Below are 23726 nucleotides of genomic sequence, written 5' to 3' on the forward strand. Positions count from 1 at the left end.
CAACACCTTTATTGGAACCTTCAGTGTGCCCGCCATCCCTCAGTGTCCCCTCCGTCCCTCAGTGTCCTCTCCATCCCTCAGTGACATGGCCTGTGCCTTGTGGTGTCGTGCAGACATTATTACTTTAGCTAAAATTGGAGCTTTGAGAGTGGAAAGAAAGCTCAGGAAGCTGAGGGAGGGAACCAGCGATGAAGGGGAGGGAGGTGGCTGTGTGGAAGGAGACACACACAGGGCTGTGAGTGAGTGAGGAGGGCAGACATGGATGAACTAGAAGCAGAACTGTAAGCGGAGTGTGGCCCCTCAGGCCGGAGCAGCCATGAACTGTGTAGTGAGTTGTGTGCCATGACTGTACTGGGAACTCATTAGAGCGAAGCGAGGCTCGGAGCGGACAAAGTCCAGAGCCTTCCACACACGGGACCCGGAGGAAGAGCTCGGCTGTGCCAGGGTGGTGAGGGGTGGGGGGGGTGGCACGGGACTGAACTCTTCTACTTGGGAGAGGACTTTTGTGGACTAGAATGGGACAGGAGACGGAACCGTTGTGTGCGAATCTCCCCCTCACATCGGTGTAGTGTGGGAGGAAGGAGAGCACAGTCCCGGGACAGGAAAAGGAGATTAGCAGACATAGGAAGACGAGGACTGAGTGCTGTGTGAGTGCCATGCCCTGGCTGAGTGCTGGAAGGAGGAGAAGACAGCAGCAGTCACAGCAACAGCATCAGCAGCAGCAGCAGCAGCAGCAGCCACCAGCATGTCCTCCCCAGTGTGCACTGCCAGGCATGAGCTCAGAGCTGCCTCTACCTGCTGGCTGGGAAGAGGCCAGGGACTACGATGGGAGGGTGTTCTACATCGACCACAACACCAGAAAGACCTCCTGGATCGACCCCAGAGACAGGTAATCCTCTTTGTGTACGCTACTGCTTAGGGCCAAATTCACGCCAAATGCGCTGGGCCCGGGCGGCTATCACAGGGCAAAATGCCCCTCGTCTCTTATGTCCGGGCAGGACTTTTTTTTCCAGTGCAATGTAATCCACTGCAGCCGCTAATAAAACTTTGTGACATTTTAATAAAGTTTACAAAAAAAAAGAACAGGGCGATAAGCAGCAATCAGCACTGCATTGCACTGCACAGCAGCCTCTGCGTTAGGCCTCGTTTAGACTAGCGCTTGGAGGGCAGAAAAAAAAATGTGCGGTCGTGCTGCCCCGTTAAGCTGCAATAGGCAGCGGAGGGGATGTTTTCACCCTGTGGCCGTGGCAGAGTTGACCCCAACATGTGATGGAAGCCCACCGAAACGCTAAATATGCAAGTCTATAGGGAAGCCCCACAAACGCCTCGCAACCGCATACAATGCACCCAGTTGCGGCGCGATTGTTGGCACAAATGGGGTTAAAACAGGCAATTGTGAGGTGTCACATTGCTTCCTCACTGCCTATCAGTAGCCCGATCCTAATGCGATTTAGGCTTCAGAGGCAAGGGAGGTCATGCACGATTCGAATCGGGTATGGGCAGGCTGAATGTACCAAGCTGATCGATCAATCAACTTGGGTACAACCAGCATGCCGGGTTTTACCTGCAATTATTGCTAGTGGCTGCTGTAGCCGCTAGCAATAATCTCTATCTTCTCCCGGTGGGGGTTGGCTTTCCCCACCCTCCTCCCTGCACCGGGGGAAGACAATGGCCTGGCAAGAGGCATTCTCCCATCAACACTGTTTTTGTTGATGGGAGAATCAAGCGAAATTTGCACCGTGTATGGAAGGCCTAAGGCTCCATGCACACAAGCATCTTTTTAAGTTTTCAGAAGCTATTATTAGCATTTTTTCTGCTCCTAGAAGCAAATAGTGTTGTTCTTAAACCCCTTTCACACTGGGTCGTTTTGCAGGCGCTATTGCGCTAAAAATATCACCTGCAAAGTGCCCTGAAAGAGCCGCTGCAGTGTCTCCAGTGTGCCACGAGGGCTTTCACACTGGAGCGGTGCGCTGGCAGGACGCTGAAAAAAGTCCTGCTAGCAGCATCTTTGGAGCGGTGAAGGAGCGGTGTGTATACCATTCCTCCACCACTCCTGCCCTTTGAAATAAATAGGGCAACGTGGCTATACTGCCGGCAAAGCGTTGCTGCAGCAGCGCTTTGCAGGTGGGTTTAACCCTTTCTGGGCCGCTAGCGGGGGTTAAAAGCACCCCGCTAGTTGCCGAATACCACCGCCCCAGTGTGAAAGTGGTCTAAGGTTTAAAGTACACAGGACGTTTTTATTTAACTTGCCAGATAAAAACCCATGTTTGAAATGTCCGTTTTGCCGTGTTTACATGCCACGTTTAGCAGCATTTTGCTGCATTTGTATTTAGAAGCGTTTGATAAAAAAAAAACATTTTTTTTTCAAAATAGCCAAAAACGAAAAACGCCTGTAAACGAAGCACGGCTAAATGCTGGTACCACTTTTAGCCGCGTTTGGCGTCTGAACTCATTTTTTTTGCCTTCAAAGAAAGGCCTCTAAATTCAATTGCCTAAAAACGACATTAAACGAACCTGTATGCATGTACACATAAGATAACATTGGATGAGTTCAGGGGCAGCTGAAAAAGCATCCAACTGCCTCTGAACATCCATTTACCAGCAGTTGTGCACATGAGGCCTATGTGTCCCTGCATACTACCGTATATACTCGAGTATAAGCCAAGATTTTCAGCCTCTTTTTTGAGGCTGAAAGTGCCCCCTCGGCTTATACTCGAGTCACCGCTGTCTGACTGCTCGATCAGCGTATCGAGCAGACAGACGGCGGACATTAAAATTCAAAAGCCGCGCCTCCTTCTCCGCCTCCGCCTGTGATAGGCGGAACACTGAATTTCCCAGCAGTCAGTGTTCCGCCTATCACGGACATCCGTTCATTCTCATACTACGGACGAGTATGAGAGGATGTCCGTGATAGGCGGAACACAGGCTGCTGGGAAATTGAGTGTTCCGCCTATCACAGGCGGAGGACGGAGGCGCAGCTTTTGAATCGTAGAATGGCCGCCGAGAAGAGCGGCGATCCATCGGCACGACACGGGACGGAGGAGGCACGGGGCGGAGGAGGCACGGGACAGAGGAGGCACGGGACACCGGAAGGCACGGGACAGAGGAGGCACGGGACAGAGGAGGCTCGGGACGACGGCGGCTCGGGACGGAGGCTTGGGACACAGGTAGGCTGGACACATACACAAGGCTGCACGGACACACACACACACACACACACACACACACACACACACACACACACACACACACAGGGATGGATGGATGGATGGATACACACACACACACACACACACACACAGGGATGGATGGATGGATGAATACACACACACACACACACACACACACACACACACACACACACAGGGATGGATGGATACACACACAGGGATGGATGGACGGACACACAGGGATGGATGGATGGATGGACACACACACAGGGATGGATGGACGGACACACACACAGGGATGGACGGACACACAGGGATGGACAGCCATGTCTCACCCTCGGCTTATACACGAGTCAATAAGTTTTCCAGTTTTTTGGGGGTAAATTGGGGGCCTCGGCTTATATTCGGGTCGGCCTATACTCGAGTATATACGGTATTTTATGCTAGAAGCATTTTTCAACCTTCAGTGTTTAGGAGCATAAAAAGAAAATGTTTTTGTAGAGTTTTTTAGAGCGTTTTCCTAGCAGAATAAGGCTACTAAATAGCTTTTTTTTTTAGTGTTTTTTTTTCTTCGTGTACTGTACTGCTATTAAAATGCTACTGTAAGCCAGCACAAAAAATGTTATTATCAGTGTTTTTCATCCAACATTTTTTTTTAGCATTCTTTGAACTTATAAAAAAACGCTAGTGTGCATGGAGCCTGAATGTGAATAGAGCCTAAAGCTGGCCATAAATGGATCACAATAATTCTGGTTCAGCAGGGACTGGCTGAGTTTTGATCCATTTACAGGCAGGCTGGTTTTACCGACAACTTTTATACAACCAGCCTGTTGTTTTTCCCCCCGCTGGATTAGTGCCACCGGCTATAGCCTGCAATGCTGATCAACAGGCTGGTTAAACATAAATAAAGGGCTCATCTGTGGGCTGCCTTATGCTGGTCTTGCACGTATAGATTTTCGGATGAGAATATTCGTACGAAAATTCTTTGTACATTTGATGAATGGACGAATGTCGTTTGAAAACTTCACTTTCCTTTACAGTTGGATTTTAAAATGAAAGTAATTTCTGAATGTAAACCACATAAGTGGGTTACACACTAAGAAAATCGGAAAGAAAGATTCCATACGCGGCGCAATCATTGGATTGTCGTATAGTGTGTACACAACTTTCCACATCCGATTCAGACTTTCCAAATGGAAATTTCCGCAGGGACAAATGCCAACATTTTTCTTGTACGTGAACAGAACAAATTATTTTCGTTTGAATGTATACTGTTTTCGTCCGTTTTGTGTACGAAAAAAATCAGATATGAAAGACTACGCATGATCAGAAACACTAAACAAAAAAACCCCGTTGTCGTATGATAGATTTCGTACAATTAGTTCCATCCTCGGTTTCAACTTGCTGCTCCTTCAAATTTTCCAATGTCACTGTGGTTGGCAATGAACGCTGATTTGACCCTACTAATGTTTCGAAAAGCGAATGTTCCTAAAACAAAAATCAATACGTGTATGGCCAGCATAAAGCCCCATACACACTATCAGATTTTCTGCTGATTTTTTCCTTCAGATTTACCAAAACCATATAATATGAGGACAAACCTTAGGAGTTTCAATGTATATGCAATCAGGCAGGCCCTTGTTACTACATGGTTTTGGGAAATCTGAAGACAAAAATCAGCAGAAAATCTGATAGTGTGTATGGGGCTTTAGAGTGACCACAACTTACAATCTCTACACAATCAAATTACCATAAACTATACAATCTGACTGTGCAAGCTCTGTACATTTGATTTTCTAAAACTGTGTAATAGGAAGACACACCTGAACAATCCATTCAGGCAGGTCCTTGTGCTTTGTATGGTCACCATTAGATCTACAAAACATGTAATAAGAGGACCTACCTAGTCAATCTATATAGTGTACAGTCAGGTTGATCTAATGGTGGCCACACAAGTTTACATTTTGTTGTCAATCAAATCTTCAAACAATTGAATAGCCATAACTTCCCTTCGGAACGATTAAGGATCAGTTACGATATGATTTGATCAAACTGGGTTGATCTGCCAGGGCAATCCACCATGGGAGATCAGCTCAGTTTGATTAAAGCTGATCAAAATTGAGTTATTGAATTATGGATTGTTTTGCAGCAGGCAGCAGCACCAAGAATGCATTCGCACGTTGTGATCAGATTAGGAGATTACATGATGTTACGATCGTATTTTAATTATGAATGGAGACATAAAGGATGAACATCCAACTATACCTAATTAAGTTGCCAACATCCTTAATACAAAAGATAGAAAGGAGGTACCCCCAAAATAAATGGGACTTTAATGGCAACAGAGTAAGGATAAAATACAATGTAGTTTATTCAAAATAATATACATAAATATCAATATTCAAACCAATAAAAAAACAATGATGTTGATGGTAATGATTCCCATTAGATGTCCAGACGGCCCGAGGCATTTGGCTACCTTAAGAGAGTCATAGTTACTCCCGCTGTTTTCCTGCGCTTCATTGAATTTCTTCACTTTGACATTCAGAGCACTGCAAAGTCTAAGGCCCCTTTCACACTGGGGCGGTGCAGGCGTCGGCGGTAAAGCGCCGCTATTTTTAGCGGCGCTTTACCGTCGTTTTAGCGGCGGTCTGCGGGCGCTAGCGGGGTGGTTTTAACCCCCTCTAGCGGCCGAAAAAGGGTTAAAACCGCTCGCAAAGCGCCGCTGCAGCGGCGCTTTGCCGGCGGTATTGCCGCGCTGTCCCATTGATTTCAATGGGTAGGAGCGGTTTAGGAGCGGTGAATACACCGCTCCTTCACCGCTCCAAAGATGCGGCTAGCAGGACTTTTTTCACTGTCCTGCCAGCGCACCGCTCCAGTGTGAAAGCCCTCCGGCTTTCACACTGGAGTGAAGGGGGCCGTTTTTTTTCAGGCGCTACACAGGCGCTATTTTTAGCGCCTCAGTGTGAAAGGGGCCTAATAATCCCACTCCTGAAACAGAATAAATTTGGATGAGTGCTGCTCATCCATTCACAGGAAGCCTTGTGTCTTCTGAAGAGTACAAGGCTTCTTCTGACTGGCTGAGGCCGAGAGGCAGGGGAAAGACATTATTATCTCTGCCTAAACTAATCAGAGGAAGTCTTGTACTGAGTCTTAAAATACAAAGAATGGCTGAACAGCGCTCACCCAACTTGATCATGTTATGTTGGAAGTCCCCATCCTGCTGCCAGAATACAGGGTCATATACTGTATGTAGCCGAGGCTAAATACAGGTCATACAGCGCTGACAGCTGCTGTATGTGTTAGGGCTTAATAGTACAGGAATGCAGTCTGCGTTCCTCTGCTATTCTGTGTGGTGCAATTTTCAGCCCATTCATTTGAATGGGCTTAAATTGTACTGGATCTCACCAAAAGCAGTGCATGCAATACTTTTCAAAAACGCACTGCACTGGATTGCATAATACTACGGTACCATGTGATCCAGTTCAAGCAAACGCACTGAGTTTTGCAATCTGCGTTTTTTGTGACATTAGGAATACAGTGACACCCACAGCAGACTTCACACCCAGTGCGTTTTGAACACGTTGTGGGAAATGAGCATGGAATGTGTGTGTCTTGCACTGGATTCTGATGTGAACGAGCCCTTAGTGAAGGATGTCATTTGTTCGGAGCAGCTTTGTCCAAATGAGCGATTTCAAAATAGTGCATGCACTACTTTTTGTGTGTTTCAGTAAGTTGTGCCGCCCATTCAAATGGAGGGGCTGCACAATCACCCTGCAGAGAAGGAGCAGGAATCGTACAGGAACATGATTCTGGTGTGATCCGGCCCTCAAAGTTTTAAATAGTTCCACGTGTGCCTGATGCTGGTTAAGAAACAGGGACCTCATGAACGGTACAGAGGATACTAATACAACATCTCTGAAACAACAGGAAATAAACACAGAAACACCTAAACAAAAGCAATTCAAAGGTCCACAGGCAGGAAGAACCATGGAGGGATGATGGGATCTGCACTAACAATGTTCATAGCCACAAGTATTCAGTTTAACTGTATGTATTACCAAAATCAAAACTTTTTTTTTTCTGTTAAAACCTCTGACAGTTTGTTGTCCCAGTGTCACAACACTACACAATCTATTGTCCCTGTTGTTGTCATTTTTTTAGACAGTCTTGTGTTTCCTCTTATCATTACTATTGTAGGAATTGGTCCTGTCTATGTAGTAGGCAGACGTGCATACCACTAGTACTCAGACGTGTTAGTAGCTTCTTATAGAAAATCACATTAGATCTCCTGTTGCTTTGTGAAACAGGCTGGAAAATGTCATTCATTCACACCAGATGCTGCACTTTAGTTTTCCTAAAGGCCGGTGCTTTCAGCATTTTAAATGCTTTGTGAAGGTTCTGTTTTAATTGACTCAAAGGGGTTAAGTATAGGTAAGTGCACAAAGGGATAAAGGAATAGGGGTCACAGTGGTCACATCTGCCATTTTCTGCCCCTTCTCCCTATTCTGACCAGAAATTAAACTTAGGGCCCATTTATGCTATACAGTGCTGCGTTAACACTTTGAGGCACACTGTATGAATGCAGTGCATTCTAGGGTCCAGTGCTGGAAATATTGTTGCTGTAGTATTTTTTTATTCCAGTCTATTTTGTGCAGTGTGGTGTGCTATATAGCTGGCGTGTTGTATATTTGCACCGGGGGGGGGGCTTCCAAAATGAATGGCAATACCCTTTGACGTAGTATTGTAGTACTCTACAGTGAAGCGTACACAGTAGATCTGCAGTGAATTGCTTTTCAGAGACAAGGGCGGCTAGCAGGCATTCAGCGGGTGACAGCCAATCAGGTTTGTCACAGGAAATGCCACGTCACAGCCATGAGCCAAATGCTACACTTGGTGGTTTTGGTGCTGTATTGCCTTATTTACTTGAATGAGTTGCGTTCGGCTGTGTGCAGCATATGTATAGCCCCATTCAGCTGCCTTTTACAGCCTCAAAGAGTGGTGAAACCGCAATGAAACCACCTATTTTTACCGCTCCCCCTGACTGCAAGTGTAAATCTGCCCTAAGGGAAGCAGTACATATGCTGTACATTTTTGTCTAATTCTTTTTTGTTTTTATATATCAATATTACTTGGATTTTCTCCCATCTCTCCTGCTTCTCTTTCCAAAAGGATGTTCAGTACAGCCCAGTGACTGTTCTTTATGCTTAAAGTGGTTCTAAAGCCTAAACATTTTTACCTTGATGCATTCCTTGTATTAAGGTAAAAAAAGAATTCAAAAAATGATTTTGGCCCCTCTCCCCCCTTTTGCTTACCTGAGCCCTCAGTCGATCCAGTGCTGCGCACGTCTTCTGGCCCCCTCACTTCCATGTCTCACTGGCTTTGCTGGAGCACCGGCCAATCAAAGCTAGTGACAAGGGAGTGGGGGATGGGGTCCGAGTCCCCCTGTCTGTGTCAATGGATGTAGCAGTGGGGCTCGGGAGTAAGCAAGCATGAGCGCCCCTATGGGAAGCAGCTTCTCGTGGGGGCCCTGGAAAGAAAGGAGGGGCCAGGAATGCCAGCGGTTGACTGGAGAAGGGGAGGTTTGAGCCGATGTATGTATGAATCGAGATGAATCGAAAATCCTTTACAATCACTTTAATATACAGGCTTGTAAAGGTATTGGGAGAAGCTTGCTCGGTTTTTCTTTCTCTGTTCATGAATCTTCTTCCTTTTTCTTTTCAGCTCTTTACAACATAAGCTTTGGGTCAGAGTGTGGAAAATGCATGCTTCATCATATGATCAGCATAACTAAATCCAAAGTATTTTAGCTTTGCAAGGTTGGAAGTTCATACATCAGCCACACTGAAGTCTTTGTGTCATGCCAGCTACCTTGGAGACAGCAATGAAATAACACTAAAGCCAGCCATTAATGAATTTCGAATAAAAATTCTTAGGAAAGTCTTAAGCTGGCCATAGATTAGTCATTTTTTTTCATTCAGCCATAAAAATAAAAAAAAATAAATGACCCAATTCCCCCATCCACACATTGAAGGTGGATGGGAGAATCACTCCCACTGTGCTATTGTGTTCTGATGGCGGGGAGCCATCCCTGCTGTCAAAACACACTGATCAGTGTTGCTGGCTATAGCCAGCGGCATAGATCGTCTGGGAAATCCCAAACAGGCTGGATGTACAGAAATCGATCAATAGATCGACTTCTGTACAACCAGCCTGCCCAGACATGGATCGAAATTCAGCCGATTCCAGCTAAAGCAGCCAAATTTTGATCCATGCCTACATTTAGGAGAATGTGTACAAAAGCTCTTTTTACATTCCCAAGACTTTCAAATGTCCTTCAAAAGATTTTGTTTTCTTTTAACATTTGATTTTGGAATGAATGGACTTCACCGAACAAAAAACAGGTACAGCACATTGTTAGAAATTTGTTCATTCGAGGAAAAAATTCCATCCTTCTAAATGTTCTCATCACTGCAAGCGACAATGATTGTTGATCTGACCCATTAGGGTTAGAAAACTGAAAAAAAAACTTTCTAAGAACATTCTTCTCTTAACCACTTCAGCCCCTGAAGGTTTCAACCCCTTCATGACCAGGCAATTTTTTTGCGATATGGTACTGAGTTGCTTTAACTGACAGTTGCGTGGTCGTGCAGCGCTGTAGCCAAAAAAAATTGACTTTTTTTTCCCCCACAAATAGAGCTTTCTTTTTTGGTGGTATTTGATCACCTCTGCGGTTTTTATTTTTTGCGCTATAAACGAAAAAGGCAGACAATTAAGAAAAAAATAATATATTTTTTTTTACTTTCTGCTATCAAACACATCCAATAAAATTTAAAAAAAAATCGAATTTCTTCATCAATTTAGGCCAATATGTATTCTGCTACATATTTTTGGTAAAAAACAAAACAAAACAATAAGCGTATATTTGTACTTGTACAAAAGTTATCGCGCCTACAAACTAGGGGATATTTTTATGCCATTTTTATTTTTACCAGTAATGGAGGTGACCAGCGATTTGTAGTGGGACTGCAACCCGAACGGCGGTCTGCCTTGTTTACATAAGCAGACCGCCCTTCTGCCTTTCCTTTCAACGATCTGCGGGTCCCGGCAGACATTGCGTTCGTGGGACCCGCTGATTGGCTCCTGCTGTGTCCAATCACAGCGTGAGTGGGTTGCCGGTGCACGCCTTGAACCTGGAATAAAGGAACAACATACAGGTACGTTATTTCGCACAGCCGGGCCGTCATGACGCAGTAAATGTGCGGTGGGCGATGCAGAAGTGGTTAAAGTACAACTTAAGGCAAAACTTTTTTAGTTTTGGATAGAGTGGAGAGGGATTAGGACACCTGTCAGTTTTATTGCTGTCTGTGCCACTATTAGGGAGATGTACCCTCTCTATTTGCCCTGTTTACCATTATCTTTGAAAGAAAGAAAAATCCCAAATTTTGGGTTGTCCCGAGAAAAGTAATAGGGGGTAAATCTTCCAATGGGAACATTGGCTCTGGTGACCAAGGGAATTCTTTTAATTTGTAGGGATTTCCTCTCACTTCCTGTTTGGCTATGGGAAAGGAAGTGAAGAGAAATCTCTGCAGTGGGACACAGATGACAAAAAAGGGGGCTAGTTATAACCCTCCCTTTATCCAAAATGAACAAAAAAAAAATTGCCTTTAGTTCTACTTTAAGAAGTTTTGTTCAAAAATTCTACCCATCTATGGTCAGCTCTAGTAACAACAGTTTGTTATAAGGGAGTCTTCCTTTTTTGTGACATATGCTTTGCTAGCTTTCTCTTGTGTTCCATTGAGAACTATAATATACTATGCTGTGGAGGCAGATGGGACCTTTAATTCATTCACAGATTTCTGTGTATAAGGAGCCAGATTAAAAAGTAACAGCTGCTGCGGGGGAGAACCCCAGCATGCTGTCATAGGGGGTGGTTTGGAGGAGGGGGGTTGTCCTAATGGCACCCTAAATGCCAATGTCACATGTTGTGTTGTGCAAAAGGTGGAGTTAGCCATTTAACTTACCTTGGCTGGCAGATTGTGAGAGGAGTCCAATCCTTGATCTTCTTAATCATGTTTCCTTCATGCAGCCCATACACCGATGCTTGCAATTCTACCCCCCAGCAATGTCAGTAATAAAGCTCCGGACTGTGGGGGTTATTTACTAAAACTGCAAAATCTGGTGCAGCTCTGCATAGAAACCAATGAGCTTCCAGGTTTTATTACCGAATCTTAAACACTTGACCTCCGGAAGATTTACCCCCCTTCATGACCAGGCTATTTTTTGCAATGTGGCACTGCGTAACTTGCACACTGTACCCAAATACATTTTTTATACGTATTTTCTTAAAAATAGAGCTTTCTTTTTGTGGTTTTTGATCGCCGCTGCTCTTTTATTTTTTTGCACTTAAAACAAAAAAGTAAAAATTTTGAAAAATCCAACAATATTTTTTACTTTCTGCTATAAAACATATCCAAAAATAAAATCGAAAAAAATCTAATTTCTTCATAAATTAAGGGCCGGTTCACACAGCGATGCGATGCGAGGCGACACGGCTCGCCTCGCCTCGCTCCCGCAAGTCGCCCCCGTTCAGTACTATGGAACCGTTCTGAGAGGAGCGACTCGAGTCGCTCCGACTCAGAAAAAAGATTCCTGTACTACTTCTGGGCGACTTCGGGGGCGACTTGCATTGACTTCTATACAGAAGTCCTCTGCAAGTCGCCGCTGAGATCCCCGCAGGTCGCGGCTAGGCAAGTCGGAGACGCCTCGCCGCGCCTCGCTGTGTGAACCGGCCCTTAGGCTAATATGTATTCTGCTACATATTTTTGGTAAAAATAATCTCAATAAGCATTTTTTTCGCAATAGGCATTGTTTGCGCAAAAGTTATAGCATCTGCAAACTATGGTATATATACTGGAATTTTATATATATATATATATATTATATTTTTATACTAGTAATGGAGAAGATCAACCTTTTGACACTGTGGGAACCAATGACACTGAGGCTAGGTTCACACTATTGCGATGCGGGAACGCCGCGAATCCGCGGCGTTTTCCCGCATCGCTCACCTCCCGCCGGCAGTTCACACTGCCCTATGCGGACGGCTGGGGGTGTCAATGTTATGTTAATGACACCCCCAGATCCGTCGGCATATCGCAGTGCGATCTGCCGACTCGCACAGGAATCGGATCGCATGGTGTGAACCCCCATGCGATCCGATTCCGTTGCGGACCCAAAAAAGGGTCCTGTGCGAGTTTGCTGCGGGACAGCTGCGAGTTCAGCCATACTATCTGTATGGCTGAACTCGCAGTGCTACGGAGATCGGATGTGATTTGCTGTGCGAATCACATCCGGTTCTCCCCCCGCAGCGGTGTGAACCCAGCCTAATACAGTGATCAATGCTAAAAATATGCACTGTCTCTGTACTAATGACACTGGCTGGGAAGGGCTTAAACATCTAGGGCGATCAAAGAGTTAACCGTGTGCCTAGCCAGTGTTTTTGTGTACTGTATGTGTTGCTTTTACTAGACAAAGTGATGGATTTTGTTCTCTGCTTTGCAGGGAGACGCGTTCCACCCCTTTCCCCATGTCAGAACAGAGATCTGTCTCTTCTACATAGGCAGATCTCTGTCCTGTTTGTTTTACCCATGATTGGTGGGTGACAGTGAACATCCAGTGCATGGCAACCGCAGATCAGCTTCTGCTGTCAGCAATCACAGAAGAAGTGGGTCAGCAGCAGCATGCGGGCACCCCCTAGGCAGCAGTGCAGAATCATGTTTATATACATGTGATTCTGCACAGGAGGGCTGCCCTGTAGCAGTAAATGTGCTATGGGGTGGTCCTTAAGCGGTTAATTAAACAAGCTGAAGTTAGGATTGGCTACCATGCACAGCAGCACCAGATTCGGAGTGCTTCAGTTTTAGTAAATCTCCTCGTTTGCGAAAAGTGCGCCCCAGAGAAATTTACACTCTCGTCTCCTTTATGTTCTGCTTTTATGTAAGAATTTTGCAGCGATTATTTTAGTTTACAGACATAGCAAACTTAGAGGAAATCGATTTCCAAATAAACATGTCAGTTGACCAATAGCAAGCATTCTTTATATGAAATCAGAACACCTGATTGCATGCTTGCTCTGGGGGGGTTGACGTAGAAGGTGATAATGAGGTTGAGGATTAGAATGATAGGAAGACAAAAATTTCAGAAGGGCCGTGGCAGTTATTTATTATGTCTCTTGAACGGTTTCCATGAAAGTAGAACTTTCCCAAAACTTTTTTGTCTTTGGAAAGAGTGGAGAAGGGGAAAAACCTGGGTCAGTGCCTATGCTGGAGTTTTCCCCCAGCTTCCTCTCATAAGAATGACTTGAGATTGTCACTAGAGGCGATTCAGTTCGCATTGTGCGCTATACATTTCATTCATTCATTCATTCACTGAAGATAAAACTGGTAAAACATGACAAAGATTCTAGCTTTCCTTCAATATAACCAAAATAATGATTTGCCCGGAGTTCACTTTAAAGTAAAACTGTAGTGAGAAACCTATGGAAGCTGCCTTTGCCGTTCTCTCCTGAAAATACTAGTTGTCTGGCTGATCTTGTGGTTTCAAGCAATGTATTTATATTATTCCTTCCTTTCTGTAATGGGAGGACTCAAGCACCTTATGCCGCGTACACATGACCAGGCTTTTCGATTGATCTAGGTCTGATGGAATGAATCCGTCGGATATTACGATCGTGTATGGGCTCCAGCAGACTTTTTTTCACCAAAAGTCCGATGGACCTAGAAATAAAACATGTTTCAAATCTTTCTGACGGACTTGAGTCCTGTGGAAAAATCAGTCTGTCTGTATGCTAGTCCGACGGACGAAAACCGACGCTAGGGCAGCTATTGGCTACTGGCTATGAACTTCCTTATTCTAGTCCGGTCGTATGTCATCACGATTGAATCCGTCTGAGTTTGGTGTGCTTGTGTGTGGCCAAGTCCGTTCGTTCGGAAAGTCCGTCAGAACTCTGTGAAAGTCTGCCGGGAAGAACGTCGGACCTAGTCCGCCGAAAAGTCTGGTCGTGTATATGCAGCATCATATTCCTGGTCTCTTCTGTCCGCTAAGCTGCGGATGTCTGAGCAGTGTCAACAAAGCTGTCCACAGTCCTGCCCACATTCTGTCCCAATAATTGCTACAATTCCCATTTCACAATAAAAATATTATTGTTTTGCATGGGCCCTGCAAAGTGACAGGAAGTGACGTAGGGGGTCTCTCTAATTCCTTCCCTCTTGACCAAGGCATAACTGCAGTGCAGTTTCCAGTACACTGTGGAACATCACCAACCTTTTTTCAGAAACGAGGTGGTTTGGAAGAATAAAATATTTAGACTTGCAGTTTGCTTATGGACAGGAGGTATAGGTCAATATTAGTAACCGGCCCATAAAAACAGACAGACAGACAGACAACTAACATCTTTGGTACAGGATCAGCAGTACCACCCTGCATATTTCTCTCGGTACAGCAGTGTTTCTGGCTGCATTTATAATTTCTGTGGTTAAAATTTTACCCATGAAATATCTTGTGGCAAATAAAAAACTCTTAAGCAGCGTGCTGGTATTTGTCTTCCCATGGGCATGATATGTCTGTATGTGCGCAGAGGTAATCTGCAATGATTGAAGGAAAACAGCCATTCATACACCAGTCACGCAAAGGGAAAATTCCTGCTCTAGCCAATAGGTCTCCACATTAAATTTATCATTATGTGATCTTGAAAAGAGAATCATTGTGCCCATATGTTATGAAGGATAGCCATAATAGATTGCTTTCATGGCCATTGGTTTTTACTGTGGCGGCTAGTATTTTTATAGAACATATAAAATGATTAAAGTGGTTGTAAACACTAAATGTTTTTTTAACGTAATGCATTTTCTGCATTAAAGTGATTGTAAGCTCTTCATTTTTTTTTTTTATAACAAACATGTTATGCTTACCTGCTCTATGCAGTGGTTTTGCACAGAGCAGTCTCGATCCTCTTCTTCTGGGGTGCCCTGCCGGTGCTCCTGGCTCCTCCCTCCACAGAGTGCCCACCTTAACAAGCCACTTTCTATGAATCTGATTCCCCCTATTTGCTCGGGTCCCCTCTCGCCCCCTACAGCGGTGCCGGCTTTTCTTTCCCGCTGGCTGCTGCGGGTACACTGGCTGATGAGTGGGGGAAGGGGTGAATATATCATCTACCGGCCCCTTTCTTTCCTAAATTGAACACAGTGAGCGATTGGTACTGATCGCTCCTGTGTCCATTGATAACTTGGCATAGTAAACTGTTTCCTGTTCATTCATCTTCAGTGCAGCTGAGGCTACAGAGCAAGGGTCTGAAAGCTGATTGGAGGGAAGGGACACACCCCCCTTCACAAAGCACACAGGAACAGAGTTGAGGCTTTCAATCAGCTGGCGGTCCCTCCCCTGTCACCATTTTTCTCTTGGTGTCAGGAAAGCTTATCAAAAGTGATTTATGTTGATAGCAGAGGAACAAAGACAGAAATTAAACTTAGACCCCTTTCACACTGGGACGTTTTTCAGGCGATTTATCGTTAAAAAAGCGCCTGTAAAGCACTTGAAAGAAGCCGCAACTTTGGAGTTGTATGTCTGCTTCATAGTAGTATTGTTGTTTTATGGTCCCCTATACCTTTTTTTAAGTTTGAGGACCGAAGTCTATACTTATACATAAGAGAAGCTGGAAGATTCTGAAATAATCCTGCAAACTCTGTATCATTTTGAAATACGAAGTGTCTCCCATCAATAAAGAGTAGACAACATACTTAGAAAACCTATTTTCACCAACCTGAATAAATATGTCGTTGGAAAGTATCTCTACCGCTCTGAGTCTAGAAGTTGACAAATTCTTTGCCTATTTTAGCACTCTTTGGCTATTTTGGCCCATCACCTTTAAATGGCAGTGTCTGGAGAGCTTCAAGAAGTATATTTATATGAAGTCATGTTTGCCAGTACAGTGGTAATGCTGTCGCAGAATAATTGCCACAATAGTACATTTGTGACATTCATTTAGTTTATGTTAAATTGTAGCTTAACCACTTCAGCCCTGGAAGGATTTACCCCCCCCCCCAATGACTGGAATTTTTTGCGATACGGCACTGCGTCGCTTTAACTGACAATTGCGCGGTCGTGCAACATTGTACCCAAACAAAATTGATGTGTTTTTTTCCCCACAAATAGAGCTTTTTTTGGTGGTATTTGATCACCTCTGCGGTTTTTATTTTTTGAACTATAAACATAATAATTTTGAAAAAAAACGTATATTTTTTAATTCCTGTTATAATACATATCGAAAAAAATATATAAAATAACAAATGTATTCATCAGTTTAGGCCAATATATATTCTGCTAGTTTTTATTCTTGATATTGTTTTTACTAGTAATGGCGGAAATCTGCAATTTTTAGCCGGACAGCGACATTGCGGCAGACAAAAGTGACACTTTTTGGTGACCAGTGACACCAATACAGTGATCAGTGCTATACAAATGCACTGTCCACTGTATAAATGGCACTGGCAGGGAAGGGGTTAACACTAGTGGTGATCACAGGGTTAATTGCTCCCTAGGGAGGTGTTTTCCAACTGTCAGGGGGGCAGACTGACTTGGATTAGAGAGAAATTGCTGTTCCTGATCACTAGGAGCAGCTGATCTCTCTCCTACCCTGTCAGAACTGGCATCCGCCTTGTTTACAAAGGCAGATCCCCGTTCTGCCTCTCTTTTCCACGATCGCAGGTGGCTGGTGGATATCGAGTCCGCCGGACCCACAGGTGAGCTCTCGTGGCAGGCAGGCGTACGCGCCTGCAAAAGCTAGTGCATGGACCGCCATACCGATACGGCAATTCACGCAGCTGAGCCACCTCGCCGCAGTATAACTGCGGCTTCTGGTCGGCAATTAGTTAAAGTTATACTAAAGTCTTTTTTTTTTTGTTTAAAAACAACAAACTTGTTATACTTACTGCTCTGTGTAATGGTTTTGCCCTTTGCAGCCCAGATCCTCCGCTTCTCGGGTCCCTCGCCGGTGCTCTTGGCCCCTCCCTCCTGCCAAGTACCCCAACAGCAAGCAGCTTGCTATGGGGGCACCCAAGCCGAGCTGCTGCTCTGTGTGTGCATTCAGACATAGAGCCGAGACTTGGCCCCATCCCCTCCCTCTCTTTATTGGCTCACTGACTTTGGCTGACAGCAATGGCACCCGCTGTGTGTCTCAGCCATCAGGAGGGAGAGTCCCAGACAGCCAAGTCTCTCGTGCAACATCGCTGGATCTAGATGGGGCTCTGGTAAGTATTAAGTGGGCTGCTGCACACAGAAGGTTTTTTATCGCAATGCATAGATTGCAATATGATAAAAAACCTTCTGCCTTTAGAACCACTTTAATGTAATTTTTTTCCAGCTTTTATTGTCAAAGCTTAATTGAACAAGCTGAAGTTAGAAGCTGAGTGGCTATGAAAAATACAGCTGCACCAGGCTGTAAGTGCTCCAGTTTTAGTAACTCTTCCCCACTATGTTGTCTTGTGGCAAGACTGCATCCTTTTGCCAGTCATTTTGTGCTGTGGAACATTTTCGATTAACAAATATTTTTAAAGCCAGCCATCAACAGATCGAAATTTGGCCAGATCAGGAACCGGCAGGCTGGTGGTACTGCAATCGATTTATCAGTTGTCTGCAGTACAACCAGCCTGTCAGTTTTTTTTCCAGCCAAATACTTATATAGCCGCCAACAGTGATCATTGAATTCTGCCAGTAGGGGAGGCTCCCCATGCTCCTTGCCGGCAGAAGATAATAGAGCTGCGGGAGGGATTTCCCCATCAACATTGACTGTGTTCGTGGGAGAATCAAGCAATTTTCTTTCCTGCAACCCATTGCATAATGTATGGCTTGCCTAAGAGGCAGAGGTGGATTTTGGGCTGTAAATACATTATTTCTACCCAGTGGTGTGCATTAATAAAAAGGGGTTCCAGAAGTACATATGGATTAGTTACAACAGTCATAGGGGTTTGAACAATAGTAGAGCGTGGTGTATGGCATTTTGCAGGCTTGTGCCTGCTTAAATGGCAAGTTTTCATGTTTTGGATATACATTAAAATACAACAATAATAAAAGATAGGGAAAGGGATGTTAAAAAGCACCCTCTGCCTTCAAAAAGTGAACAGATACCCAATCCTTTAGTATGGAGACCAGAAAGTCACAATGTGTTACAAAATATATTGGAGTCCACAAATAGGCCCCTTTCACACGGCAAGCCCGCTTGGATCTGCCTGTCTGTTTTTCAGGCGGATCCGAGCGGGCCATCTATTGACTCCTATGGGGAGACGGGTGTCAGCGGAGATGTGTCTGCTAGCACCCATCTGCCATCTGATACGCTAAAATCAAGCGTATGGCGATACATTTGCCATCTTGGCAGATTGGATCGGATGAGATCTGATGAAAACGAACGTGCTGTCCGTTTTCCTCTAATCTCTCCATAGGAATCAGCGGCGCTCTGACAGGCCCCTCAGTGAGCAGAGACGGACCTGTCATCCGTTGGCTCAGCGGAGATTAATGGAGCGATCTTCTGCTGAGCTGGTGGACTCCGCTAAATGGACCAGTTTCGTGTGAATGAGGCCATAGAGTCAAAATTGGACGCATTCGTAGCGTGTTGCTCCATACTCATTTTATAAACAGTTGCAAAAAGAATGTTTATGATTCTGCTGCAACAAAGTGATAAGTGCTCTTTAAGTTTAATCTAAATTATGGACATCATAGAAAAGGAGTCGCTCAAATAGAACATATAGGACATTGTTAAAAATGAAATGTAAGATAGAAAACTTTCTGTTATCCATAAATCCAGTGAGGTTCCAGGTCTTCCAGCACAGGTTACAAGGAGAGATGGTGGCTCCAGCTATCATAAATAGTATCAAGTATAAATACAATACAAATTATTATTATTATTCAGGATTTATATAGGGCCAGCAATTTACGCAGTGCTTTACAATATAAAAAGGAGACAATACAATAAAATACAAGAGGATTAAGAGGGCTCTGCTCAGAAGAGCTTACAATCTAATAAAATGACTGGCTTTCACATACTGTGGTTTGTCTATAAATTTGGCACCAGCATTTTTAGTGTAGAAAAGGAAACTTTGGAAAGCTACTTTCTTTCAAAGCTATGCAATATGCCATCTTAAAAGAACAATAGAAACAGTTATACCTTATTGCCAAATGCTTAACGGGAGTGCTTACCACATGTTCCTGGTAAGTGCTGAGTGTTAATGGGAAAAATTATACCGCGCTAAGAAAAAAGCATAAATACAAATAAACTATATGTGAAACAGGCTGCAGAAATAGATGTGATATAACACCCAACAGATATGCAAAAATAGAAAACTGCGCCAAGTGCTGAGTGTTGCCCATTGCTTGGTGCTGAAGATGTATAGTGAGCTTGATGACAGCACAAGGTGAAGTGATAGCTTCTGGTGATTCCTTGAAGAGTTTTTATGAATGCAGGTTGCAGGGTTTGTCACTTGTATTACTTACCTTTGTGGTCCCAGGCCGCTAGGGAGAGCACTGGAATGCTAGAACTCAGATTAGGGATGCTGTGTGTTTGCAATCTAGAGGAAGGGAACAGGGCAAAGGTAACAGAGGGCATCTGATGGTATTTACTATGTGCTGACAGAAGAAAGCATTTGTAGATTGGTGTTGGAAGGTGAAATGATGTAAATGACACATGTTTCAGTACTCCTGAGCCTCTGTGCTCTGTCTGCCTCACATTACCTGTTGGCTGCCTGAAGCACAGGAGTTGGACACTTAGTAATTTAAGATGTAGAACAGTTGTGGGTAACTTTCTTGATAGAGGGGCCTCAAGTGCAGCCCCTGACATTAGCAAAGAGCTGCACATTTTATTCAGTAAATGCAAGGCTACAGGATACTTCCAGAGACTGCATACTTATAACAGGAGATGATCATAGCAGTGTTTCCCAAACTCTTTTCAGTCAAGGCGCTCGTAACTAAAAGTATTTCTAGTTTCAAGCCACCCCAGTCTAAGGGCTGGTCGGGGGTAACCTAAATCATTACTACTCAGGAATAATTTCCTTCACTGACCCGGGTAAGCACCTAGACAGGAGAAACACAGGCTAATATCAGCAGTGGCCTCCAGTGCATTTGACACCTGGGATCATTATGTAGATCATTACAAATGACCCAAACTAGAGATCATTTCTTCCTGGTACGGCCTGTGAAGCAAAGTGACAGATATCATTAATGTCTACATACAGCGCCACAGGGCATTTATGGAATTACTTGATATTCAATGTTTATGTTTTGTCTGGCTTATTTAATTAAAGCAGAGCAAATAGCAGCGGTATAAAAAATGAAATTACCCTGTGGTGGTCAGTCATTTATTTTTTGTTAGAAGAATATCAAGTTTACAGAATTAAAGCAACACAAATGTCATAAGCAATGGGACGGCCAATCAGATTTTATTTTATTCAAGTTGCATCATTTCAGAATGAATCCTGATTGGCTGCTCTGGGTGGCACTACTTTTTTCTTTATTTTACTTAGTATAATGCTTTTGCAATGTCTTTGACAAGTATGTGGCCGTTTTAGTTTTCTGTACTGTTCACGATATGCTTGAAAATTTAATGGAGCTGAACGCACATATTTTGTGTTCTGTAAATGCACTTACAAGTTTATTGTGATAGAGATTTGCCATTTGCTTTGGGGATGATGATACTCTGAGGCTACCCTTGCTGACTTCTTTTAGTTGGTATTTGTTTGATTTGCTACTTTATAAGTCTCGTTGTCATATAGAAATTCATAGACATACATACGTTCTAATTAATCTTTACTGAATGAATAATCACTGACATTTTACTACTTAAATTAAAAAGCTACTTGCCACAGCAAGTGTACGGTTCCAACATGTGTAATGACTTCTCTTTTAAACAAGTGAAAGCTAGGCAAGGACAGGGTGAACTTCAGTGTCTATAATGTCTATTGCAGAACTATGCCTGGAATGTTAAGCAGGCCTCAGAAATCCAAAGTGGAGCCCATGGTAGACTGTAATAACAGCCTCGCCAATTCCTGTTTACTAGCACACTGAATAGCTGGCATACCGTTTTCTTGTAGCTGGATATTTCTGTAAACAAAGAGCAATTTCCCATGATAGGTGAATTTAGAGAGATTAACTTGCTGCATTGTTTTCGTGTTTCTGTCATATTTATGGGATATTTTGCTATGTGTCTTGTGATTTGAGTACATTCAGCATATTGCAGTTGGAATTACTTTTATCCATTTTTATTAAAAGCTAAGTTCACTCCCTGGGGTGGCATGCAGCCCACGGGACACCCCTGATGAAGTGCAAGGGTCTGCCTGATTAGATACAGAGTGATTGGATAGATGGTATGTCCTCCTATTATTATTATTTTGAGTTTTGGTAGATCAAAAGGAGATTGAACAATCAGATTGTATAGTGTATGGCCACATTTATACACCTAAATTTACCTAGTTGTGCTTTCAGTGTTATTAATTGTTAACGACACACCAAACACAGAAGCGCAAACACATTTTGCCACATTAACCACTTGCCGACCGTTGCATGTACATTTACGTCGACAGAATGGCACGGCTGGGCAAATAGGCGTACAAATACGTTCCTTTGAATTTACCACGCACGCGCTGCCGCGAGCTCCGTGAGTAGGATCGCGGGTCCCGCGGACTCGATGTCAGCTGGGATACCCGCAATCGCCTCACTGAGCTGAAGAATGGGGAGATGCTAATGTAAACAAGCATCTCCCCATTATGCCTTGTGACACTGTCACTGATCATAGCTCCTTGTGATCGGGAGCAGAGCTCAGTGATGTGTCACACACAGCCCCTCCCCCTAACAGATAGAATGACTCCCCAGGACACACTTAACCCCTTTCTAACCAGCTAGTTGTTAACCCCTTCACTGCCAGTGTCATTTTTACAGCAATCAGTGCAATTTTCTAGCACTGATCGCTGTAAAAATTACAATGGTCCCAAAAATGTGGCAAAATTGTCCGACGTGTCCTCCATAATGTCGCAGTCCTGATAAAAATCGCAGATCGCCGCCATTACTAGTAAAACAAAATGAATAATAAAAATGCCATACAACTAACCCCTATTTTGTAGACGCTATAACTTTTGCACAAACCAATCAATAAACGCTTTTTTTTTTACAAAAAAAATGTAGAAGAATACGTATCGGCCAAAACTGAGGAAAAACATTTTTTTATATATATTTTTGGGGGATATTTATTATAGCAAAAAGTAAAAAATAATGTTTTTTTTTCAAAATTGTCGCTCTATTTTTGTTTATAGCGCAAAAAATAAAAACCGCAGAGGTGATCAAATACCCCCAAAAGAAAGCTCCATTTGTGGGAAAAAAAGGACGTCAATTTTGTCTGGGAGCCACGTCGCATGACTACGCAATTGTCAGTTAAAGCGACGCAGTGCCAAATCGCAAAATGTGCTCTGGTCTTTGGCCAGCAAAATGGTCCGGGGCTTAAGTCGTTAAGAAACAGGTGACAAACATAGTAAAAAATGGCAAAATGCCCCACGTGCCATGTCCTACGAGCTACTTTGCCATGTGTAGCGCAGCCCATTGAAATGAACGGGCTGCCCTATGTGTGTCACTGGAAAAATGAGTCAAAAAACGCTTCCACTACTCTAAGTGTGAATGTAGCCTGAAAGTGAAATTGGTGCATTTAAATAGCAACAAGGAGGCTCCATTCACATCTGTGGGTTTTCAAAAGCATGGCAAACTGTACAGAAAATGCGCTCTTTACCATGTGTTTTAGAAATGCTGCAAATGTGCATCGTGCTTGTGTTTTCATTACATGTTAAAAGCACCCCAAGTGCTGCAAACGCACCAAAAACTGCAGGAACGCACTGCGCTCCACTCCCAAAAAAGTTGTGACTGGGCTTCCCAATGCCTAACGAGTGAAAACACTCCAAAACACCTAAAACAAACACATGGGTGGGGGACTGTGAGTTTTCGCTATGTGGAGATGTGGACAAGGCCAGACAACTGTCTCCATGCAATCCCTCCTACGGTATGTACTTGTATAAAGATGACCATGCACGATGCACTTCATGGAGTCCACATGCCCTTAGCTCAGGCTTGCAGACAAAAGGGTGTGCTTAGTTGAGAAAAAGCCCTCCTCCAGGTTAAAAAATGTTCCCATGAGGACTCCTGGGATGTATGAAATAATTTTGGCCTAGGCCAGAAACCAGGAAGCAGCTGAAGAAATGTAAAGCAAGTTTAGGTTCACTTTAAGAAGGAAGTTTAAATTTTACAAATAAATAAATTTCCTGATACCCCATTCCCTTTCTGATCATGAATCAGTAAAATGAGAATAGCACAAACCTCCCTTCACTTTAAACAATTTTCAGCTTTCAGCGCTGTCTCACTTCGAATGACAATTGTGCTGTCATGCAACACTGTACCCATATACATTTTTTATACTTTTTTTCACACAAATAGAGCTTTCTTTTAGTAGTATTTAAAGCAGGTTTAAACTGCGGC

At 43.8% G+C, this 23726-nt stretch overlaps 1 protein-coding gene across 1 annotated transcript in view; it reads left to right on the forward strand.

Annotated features, from left to right (window-relative positions):
* The first annotated feature begins 203 nt into the window (after positions 1–203).
* Positions 204–23726, forward strand: part of WWC3 (WWC family member 3) — a 274579-nt gene continuing 251056 nt past the window's right edge. Inside the window, exon 1 of the mRNA XM_077480846.1 lies at positions 204–889. Within this exon, the coding sequence (XP_077336972.1) occupies positions 657–889 (233 nt within the window). The 5' untranslated portion in view covers positions 204–656. The remainder of the gene's footprint in view (positions 890–23726) is intronic.

This window comes from Lithobates pipiens, unplaced genomic scaffold, assembly GCF_037356315.1.
Source record: "Lithobates pipiens isolate NorthernLeopardFrog02 unplaced genomic scaffold, aLitPip1_a1.2 Scaffold_16, whole genome shotgun sequence".
Classification (NCBI taxonomy): Eukaryota; Metazoa; Chordata; class Amphibia; order Anura; family Ranidae; genus Lithobates; species Lithobates pipiens.